At 41.6% G+C, this 9,645-nt stretch overlaps 1 protein-coding gene across 1 annotated transcript; it reads right to left on the bottom strand.

The window, feature by feature from the left end:
- Positions 1-846: 846 nt before the first annotated feature.
- On the bottom strand, positions 847-8,026 carry ovol1a (ovo-like zinc finger 1a). Its single transcript, XM_061236564.1, has 4 exons — positions 7,439-8,026; positions 2,877-3,115; positions 2,230-2,455; positions 847-1,186 (listed from the first exon to the last, which is right to left on the bottom strand). The coding sequence occupies exons 1-4, from the start codon at positions 7,536-7,538 to the stop codon at positions 855-857; spliced, it is 897 nt and encodes a 298-aa protein (XP_061092548.1). The 5' UTR covers positions 7,539-8,026; the 3' UTR covers positions 847-854.
- Positions 8,027-9,645: the final 1,619 nt, after the last annotated feature.

A 9,645-nucleotide genomic window follows, 5' to 3' on the forward strand; every position in this document is an offset into this window, starting at 1 on the left:
GCAACACCATTACAGAGCCACAGAACCACAGTAAAGTGTCATTGTGAAATACATTCAAAAGCAAAAGACAGCCCTGTATTGCTTTGTCATCACACATACATTATATATGCTACTACTTTAAAATCCCCACACACAACACACCATTTCACTATTTACAAATAAGGCACCATTTTGTATGTGTATAAAATATACTTAAAAATAACAAAATAAATTCCCTTCTGGGTTAACAGTACAAACAACACACCCTGATAAATATTAATCTCTATGCAAATATGTGTATTTAACTACAATCCAGTAAGAAGTTATAATCTCCAAAAAACATTTCATATGTTCATGGTCCCCCATTTCATGTTTCTGTAGATGATTGCAAAACAATTATCACATTGCAATTACATGCATAGACACAGTCACAGTAGTGTACCTACTGTAACTCTTTTGAAGAAAGAAAGTACCACAGTATCCATAAATTGGATGAATTCATCTGCATAGTCCTGTTAAAATTATACTGCCTACCTAAACAACAAAGCAATCGTGTAAAAAAGTGACATGTTCCCAAAAAACAAATCAGTTATTGTTTAGCCTCAGCCACCATGCATTTCAGATACACCATCTTACATTGGAATATGTAGTGTTTGTACAATTTTAAATTCACAGGAGTCTGAATTGTAAACGTCAGTGTCAAATCAAGTAGAAAATAGTCTGGTCTGGTTGGGTCCTCTTCCCATTCCTCTCAGACCCCCCCCCCCCCCCACTGGTCAGAGCACACTTTTCAGCACAGTCATTGAAAAATGCCATTAGGCCGCCCTCCCCCCCCTCCCCTCCCCTCCCCCCTTCGTCCGCCCTCTCGCGCCGCTCTACCTCCCCCCCGACCCCGCGTCGTCGCTGTCGTGACAGTGCTGGGACAGTGGGGAGCCGGAGGACAGGGACTCGCGGTCGGTCCCGGCCGTCAGCTTTCGGCCCTTGCCCCGGAGCAGGGCGCTGTGCGGGTGGAGGGTGTGCAGGTGGAGCAGCAGCGTCTCCTGGGTGGAGGCGGTGTGGCCACACTCCTCGCACACGTACAGCTTGCTGCGGCGCTCCTTGTAGGCGTACTGCTGCGTGACGCCGTGGATCTTCTTCATGTGCGACTCCAGCGAGCAGCGCTGGGTGAAGGCCTTGTCGCACAGGCTGCACTTGTAGGGCCTCACGCCTGCGGAGGAAACGCATCACAGCGGGGTCAGCGCATTGGCCAATCAGAGAAGGAGAGATACACCATGGACGTTTCAAAGGAAGAATGGGCAGATTGAGACTGAACGATAGGGTCCCTCTCTCGGTCATGCTGACCCGTTTGTAGCCTTCAGTCCATCACTGTCTGTATGCAGTTTTTACATAGGAGCAGGCTATAACTGACCATCTACCTAACTGCATTCTCCTTCTTCTTGCAGCATAATGATAAGATACTTTAGGTAGGGTTTAATAAGCCTTATGGAGAGTGCATGAATCTTAGAATCAGAAGTAATGTACCACTGTGTTCATGTCTGGTCATGCATGCAATTACCCAGATATGCATCAGCCAAATATTCACAAAACAAAACCCTCGAAACATTACCTGAAACTGAAAATGTTTAGGGCTCTATAGTCCTCTGAAACCAGTTAGTTATTTGTCTTGCAACCACACTATTATAGTTTAACATGTACAGTTTTTTCTAATTTAATACAAACTTTTAAATTACTAATTATATTATCATCATAACAGTTTGAGCAAGTTGAATCTTTCAAAAAATTCCATTAATTTCAGAATTTCTCAGTATTTGGTATGTCCACCTTTTGCTTGAATGGCAGCACGCACTCAAGCTGGCATGGACTCCACAAATTTGTGCAAAAACCTGATGATTCATGTTATGCGAGCATTATTTGACAATGTTCCAAACAGCATCTTGTGATGCTACTGAATGCTTGGCTTTTGTCAGTCTTCAAGTGTCCCCATAAATGTTCAATGGGGTTAAGGTCAGGTTGACTGTGGATTGTCCAACACTCCTTGATCTTTGAGTAGAGAGTTTGAAAGCTTTGGAGTAACATTTGTTTTATTTTTTTCAAAATCCTAACCACCCCCCCCCCCCCCCCCCGCCTCCACTGTATATCTGTTTTGAAATTGGAGATGTAGGTATCTCTACCCACTACTCTCAGGTGGGATGTGCCATGAGACTCCTCTCCACCCTCTGCAGAAGGGACGCACAAAATGGAGGCACTTACCAGTGTGGGTTCGCACGTGCCTCTTGAGGTCGAAAGTGTCGTTGAAGCCCTTCCCGCAGAAATCGCACGGGTGTCTCTTGGTCTCGTTGTGGCACTTGAGGTGTCGGTTCAACATGCGCTGGAACTGGAAGGTCTTCTGACACACCTGACATGCGAACGCAGGCGTTCCCTGGGCCGCCGGGCTGCTGGAGGCCGGCACCACGCACGGAAGCTCACCTGACGTCACCTGGAGGCAGAAGAAGCACGTGGAAGAATGAAGCCGGGGACAGGAGAGCGGATATACTGGTTGGGGTTATAGGCAGAGGCACAGAAACCTCCACACCCATGTAATCAAGCGCTTTTGAATATGACTGTAAATCTTAATGTATTGCCGTCTCGCAGCACATTCCCCCAAATACTATTTTTCACCTAGTGAAATTAAAAGCATATATTCACACACACACACCACAAAAATGAGTTACTGTGAATACTGAGTTACTGAGTTAGCTGGATAACTGCATTAAAACCTCCCAAATCTGGAACAGGAACTGAAGTACAAAGAGCTGTTCCGGGTTTTACTCAGAGCAGTTATCCAGCTAACTGTGTGAAATAACGCCCCAGGTCCCCTCTCTCCCATGTGTTCTGGCCCGCTTCCTTCCAGTCCTCACCTTGATCTTGGAGCGGATGTAAGTGCTGTCCTCGGCCCCGTGCTGGTACTCGGGCTCTGGGCTGGGCCCCTGCCCCTGCGCACTGCTGGAGGGCAGCTCCGCCGTGTGTGTGAGTGTGTGAGGAGCGCGCTCGGGCACCAGGGTCTGCCGGCCGAGGTCATGGCGCTGGGAGAAGAAGTGAGCGGACTCTGCAGGACTGGCTTCAGACTCCTCCGTGAAGTGAGGACGGACTATAGAAACTGAAGGCAAGAGACAGGACAGACTGATTAAGCGCTGTTGATTTATTTGGTTGGCTACAACTGCGTGTCTATTGACTGGTAACTGTGTCGTTAATGTGTATCTTCTGGACCTGATGACAAGTTCAAAACCTAGATAAGACAAGTCGTACATGTGCACGTCAATAGATTTTCAAAAAAGGATGTGAGCCAGCAATTAGAAGGAGTAAAGAAAAGCACATATAAAATCTCTACAGCTGCCAGACATGAGTCAGTCCTCTACTACATTGGACACACTGTACATGTCATAGTGTGATGTATTATTTGGGAGACTGGCATCAATACATCATTTCTGCATCCCGGTATTACCATGCAAATAATATAATACGCCACTTTATATTAATATATTAAATAATATAATCTCCAGTTCCCATTGGTAGAGAGCACAACTTTCTATATTCATCTTTACTTTTAATGACACCGCCACTACACAAAATCGCAGATCCAAAGTAATACTGACTTCTGCTCCGTGGTAGCAGGCAGTGTGTGCGTTAGGCTGCTGCGTGAAGTATGTGAATGTGTGCGCTTGTATGTATTGACGTCATTTACTCGTGTTACAGTCCTACCTGTCTGACAAGCCAGGCCAGAGGTACAGGCTTTCCCAAACAACTTACATCACACACAATAGTTATACGCAGTGGATACAGCCACACGATTTTACGAATCTACTAAAACTGTACGATTGCATACGCTAGCCTGCTGTACATACATATTGATGTGTTTTTTTAAATTTTGAAACCAGGCCTATGGCGCGTAAAATAAAGTTAGAATCCAATGAACATAATGTTAGCCTCAATAATTATAGTGAATGCGATCGTTTAATTAATTTGTCATCATAAATGAAGACTGTAGGATAAGAAAATGCAGGTAGTCGAAGTCGTGGGTGCAGACACGTTTAATCCATTTGAGGAAACTGCCTGGAGTGAAATCGGATAAATTGCAAATTATGGTGCAAATGAAGGCCGCTCCATGGGTAACGGTGTATAGATACAATCATGAAGCAAGAGGCTTATAATTTTGCTTCATCCATTAGGCTACATTAACGGCTACAAAAGTTCCCCGTCCAGATTCAGCGTTTTTAAGGTAGTGACTGCCCTCGCCCCCCACAGCAATCGCGAGGCCTCCTGAGCGCTAATCAGAATTGAAAGAAACCGGAAAGTTGGGGTGGTAACTCTGTTATTTTTCAGGGAAATCCTTTTTAATAAAGTAGCTGATGCAGAAGATAACTATTAAGCAACAGTTGTCTATCTACTATAAGACTTTACCGGCATAAGGCCCGGAGCATACCTTATTTATTACGAGCACAACTGATGGTGAAACAGATTAGACTACAAGACTACCTTTATTTTCAACAAACTTGGGGCCTAATTTACGTAACATTGAGTTTGCTACCAGGATAGGTCAAATCACCATAATGTATATTCCATCTTTTTAATAAGGCCATGAAGGAGACACCCATGAATAATATCCGTGCGGATATTAAGATATTCAGCATTTGAAATTTCTCAAAACTGTTATTGTAACTGTTATTTAACTACATTGATTGAGTTGATTGAGTTAAATTCTGCAATAACCAAAACAGGCTACTTTTTATTGAAATATTTTGTTGAAAATATAACTTGACACATTACGTTGTATGATATGATTTAACTGATGTTTGGAGTAAACCTATTGGTGTTGATTCATAGTGCCATATAACGTAAACCTAAATTAGTAGATAGCCTACAGATCATTAAAACCATCAGAAAGCTTTGTATAACCAATAATCGTTACAAAGTAGTCAACGCTGCATAAAAGCATATTTACATTGAATAATTTCAGAATATTACTCAATTATCAAAGCATAGGGTGTTTGTAAAAACCAAGCCGATTATGGTTGGAGCACATCTATTGTAGGCCTCGTCTTGGTTGTTGCTTGAGATTGGGATATTTGTTTTATCATAGCATTTCCTTTGCCGTTACCAACGGTAAACACGACGTATTATCCATGGACACTGATAGGCCTTCATGTTAGAAAGAAAAAATAGTACACGGGTATAGCGTAAATGAAGAAAACGAGAAATAATGCGGGTTACATAGAGGGTTTGAGAATGAAAAACTAAACGGTTAAATAAAGCAGAGGGGCGCAGCAAAATGTAGGCTAAACGGAGGCTAATGAGTGAAAGGACCGTTCCATGTTTGCTAAAGGTGTAGCTTGGGCTGGCCAGAGCAGCACAGTCCGTTATTTCCTTCACCGCACTAAACATTAACTCACCACACAGCAGCCAAGGCGCGCGCAAACGCACCCGCACTCTCTGTCACACGCATAGCCTACACACACGCCGATCTCTCTATCGGTGAAAGAGAGATAAATAGGCTACATGAACGCGCCAACTGATAAATGATACGACAGGTCCTTGACGAAATCGCATAAACTCTGATTACTCCTCTGACTAAGGTCAAACCGGAGTAAATAATTACTTGTGATTACGTAAAATTTAAATAACTGATCAGACAAATGCCATGCAATAACCCTCGTATTATAACAAGCTGAGATATAACCTGCAGGTAGTGAAATGTAGCCTAAATATTTGAAATAGGCTCATAACAGTAGCCTACCAAGTTTTATATTTCTATTAACTGGTGATCAAGCAACAACGGTGGACATATCCATTCGCTAGTCACTGCAATTAACATATGTATTAGCGGTAACAAGTGGAGCAGGAGGAACAGGTAAATCCCGAGGTAAATCCCCACAGAAAGTCAGAAAGTCCGAACCGAGCGAAAAAACCTACTAGGCTGTACCAAACTGACCCTATAGACTTTTTTTTCTGCAATACTCAACATACTCAACAACTCCACTCGCATACTCTGCTACTATTTAATAGTTGCATATATGCTGTGCACTACATGCAAAAGGTGACCAAAAATTGAATTCAATTCAGTTCAACACTTGAACTAAGCAGTTGATAGGATTGCGCCTCAGTGTGCCGACAAAACATTTTAATTATACAAATTATGCAGTAATAAACATCCTAAGTTTCATAAATCCCTCCATTATTCTGAATAATAAATAATAATAAATACAAATAATTAAAAAAATTAAAAAAAAATTAAAAAAAATTAATAATAATAATAATAATAATAATAATGAGGCAATATTCTCTTTGGATAAATCAGTTTTGATTGGATTATGTGTCCTATCGAATCAAATAATTGGAAGAACCAATAACAGTACCACTAAGATTGTCTGTATCATATAAAACGAACAAGAGTTACAGGAAATTAGGCGCACCACCTGTTACTGTCATGGCGTGGCCCGTTTCATTAATTTACTTAACGCTGATTTATAGGATTCAACCACTTCTCTAACTGACTGTTGTTGTTCTGACTTCTTGTTAATGTTGACATCTGTAAAAGTTTAGTATCCTGAATGTGTTCTGAGCTCTGATGAAAATGGTAAATGATTACAAGTAAGTCTGAGGAAGCGCGGAATGGTTAGGGGGAGGGGGGTCTTTAGGCAATAAAATCTGTGACGCTGGAAGCATTCCGTTATGAGCTGGCTACTTTCTTTTGGTTTTTATATAGGTTTCAGAGAAGCCTATAGGCTATTTGGATGTCTCAAGGTTCTAAGTGAAAATGTCCAGTGACATTTATAGCAGTCTCAACAATAGTCCAGTGAATAGCAGTCTCAACAATAAACAGTTATCTTTTAATGCATGTGTCTCTTTTCCTTGAGAGAAAAACATATTTGTATAAGGTTTATTTATAGGAATCGCAGTTTTAAATGCCTATATGAACATATTTATATTATATCTGACCTCGAAAAACGGTTGTCTTATCATGCCAAACTAAACGGCCGGTCTCGACGAGGCAAATTGTGCGTCGCGTGGTGTTGCAACTGGGTTTCAAGCTATAAGGAAGCCCGGTGGGTTTGAAGGTCAAAAAAAGGAGCACTAACGGCTCCCTTGCAATTGCTTTCTGGATGACGCAGACAGACATTATATTAAGTGATTATTAAGTGATATTTTTATAATCACATGGTAACACATTCCCAAATAGATTTTTTTTAATACAAAGAAGCAAAAGTAAGAGATCATTCGGATGCTATAGCCTAATTAGTAGCCTAAATATTCACATTCCGAAGACATTATTTGAGGAGTAGGTTACTGAAAGCAAGGAATAACAGTTTGTTCATACAGTTAAACGAAATCAGCACAATAAGTGATTTTTGGAGGACATCCGTAGTTTATGTATTATCCACCGTTATTTCCACCGTTGTAGCAATTAAGAAACTTATCATCTCACCTGGTATGTAAATGTCTCCACGTTCATGGTCTGGGACCTCGCTCCAATTCCGCTTGCCGGGCGAAACACTCGCCTTTTTCACCAGGAAGGCTCGGGGCATGGTTAATTTCAGCTAGCTAACTCCGCTATTTTCGCCTACGTTTCCAATGTACTCTTAACTCTTGACAAATGAGTGAAGACTAACACAAATATATTATATTATTTTAAATACTTCTTCGCTGCAAACTATGAAAACAACCCTTACTCAACAAAAAGAAAAGAAACGATACGGTCTATGTTTGTTTTACGTGCTCCTCCCTCTTTTTCTCTCCCTCTACAAACTTCAAGGCGACAGTTTTCCTCAGTTCTTTTAGCCCTGTATTTATTCACTTTCTTAAGCGTGCTCTTTTCTCTCGTGCTCCTTTCTGCCTCGATAAACCGGAGTGTCTTCACCAAAGTAAATGCGTAGCTGTGCTCCAGTAGACCGGTGGATCCTGACAGGTATGTTTAGGTAGTAACGGAACAAACGAAATCCGCCAGTTAAATATAGAGCCACACACTCCGGCTCATTCAAAGGTTGGACTTACCGCAGGTACACAATTGAGCAGGAAACAGGTAACACCGCGCATGCGTCTGGAAATAACGGTGACAACAAACCAAGGCGAGCCTTTACGTTTTACCTGTTGGACCGGTTTCTTAACCATTCCGCTCTGAGGTGGGAACAGAGAAAGAGAGAGAGAGAGGTGGTTGATGTAGAAGTGTGGGGGTGAGCGAAGACGATGAATGCGTTGGTGGAAGAGAGCGGTTTGTAAAATATAAGACAAGGCAAAAAAAAAAAATGTAAAGGTAACCGGTTAGTTCGCTCCATCAACAAGGCATAGACTATGCCTACTTCATTCTTGCTTATTAAGAGGGTGTTTAGTCGTCGGCTACCGAACGGGTGGGGAAGCTTAGGGGAGTGTTGCACAACGCAGAACTGATACATAGGCTACTGTAGGCTGCATAGCCTACAACTGTAAGTCCACACGAAGGTAGACAAGCACAGCCATCCATGTTAAAAAAAAACATAAACTCAAGCAACGGAGGCACACACACACAACACCGCTATTACGGTTATGTCTGCAGTTGGCTCTGATTTTCCTGTAACTCAGTTTATTTTATTAGCACTGGTGTGTTGGTCATATGCACTTACCTGTAAGCCATTCTGCATAAGAGTGTGCCCAGTGCTCTTTTTGAATGAATTCAGGCACTTATGAGTGCAAAACATGACTTGATTAGAGAGAGTGGAGTGGTGTGGTGAGTGTTGTGAATGGATACAGTCGATTTTTGCTCCTTGGCAGGGTGTGTATGCATGCGGTATCAGTGCCAAAACTGAAACGTTGTAATTGACAGGTTATACAGTATGGTTGTAATTGACATAAGAAAATTAAATTATAATATAAATACAAATACAAATTGTAAATACAAATAATAAAATAAAATTAGATTAAGAAACAACAAATAAGAGATTGCAGTGCTTTAGCTTTAGCTTAAGCTTACAAATGTAGGGCCTATTGTACTTATATTTAGATGTAGAGCACCCGAAAGCAAGTGTTTGAATAATTGCAGGAGAGAAAATCATTCACACCCACATGTGGGTTTCTGCTATCAAGTGTGTGAAAAGGTGTCATCTCCTTTCATATCTCAACTGCCACAATCGGCTCCACACCCTCACTGGTGGAAAGACTGGGGCCGTCATAAAAGTGCCCATTCTGAAATGAGCAGCATTGGAGCATCAGCATCTGTGCAGAGCACAATGTGTTAAAGGAGTTCCCATCATCTTCACATAACTTGTTTACAAAATCAAGCCCCCAATTTCTCCTGTCTTTTTTGGGGGGTGAGCTCACTGCTTTTCTCCATCTCCATTCAACATGTTTGAATTATTCACTTTGGTAATAATTAAGTGTAATGCCTGACTATAGACAAGCAGTAAAATTCGTATTTTCTTTTCTTTTCTTTTCCTTAGTATTTTTTCTTTCTGTTTGTCATTGTGTATGTCTTCACTTTTAGGCATACACACTTGTCCCCAGGATGCTAGTGTTCAGGGTCGGGTGCATCTATGACCAGGTATAGACATTTTAATGTGGCAATGAATATGAAGAGTTTGTTGGCTAAAGCTTGATATTAATCCTCTAGCTCAGCGGTAATGGATAGCTTGTGAGCATTAGAACTATACAAACTTTAATCTG

The sequence above is a fragment of the Conger conger genome, chromosome 3 (genome assembly GCF_963514075.1).
Source record: "Conger conger chromosome 3, fConCon1.1, whole genome shotgun sequence".
Taxonomy (NCBI): domain Eukaryota; kingdom Metazoa; phylum Chordata; class Actinopteri; order Anguilliformes; family Congridae; genus Conger; species Conger conger.

Excerpts from the sequence above, each read along its gene's own strand:
- ovol1a (XM_061236564.1), bottom strand. The coding sequence starts at position 7,538 with ATGCCCCGAGCCTTCCTGGTGAAAAAGGCGAGTGTTTCGCCCGGCAAG. Across the intron at positions 3,116-7,438 it reads TGGAGACATTTACATACCAG|TTTCTATAGTCCGTCCTCAC; the intron begins GTGAGATGATAA and ends TCTTGCCTTCAG. Across the intron at positions 1,187-2,229 it reads GCACGTGCGAACCCACACTG|GCGTGAGGCCCTACAAGTGC; the intron begins GTAAGTGCCTCC and ends TTTCCTCCGCAG.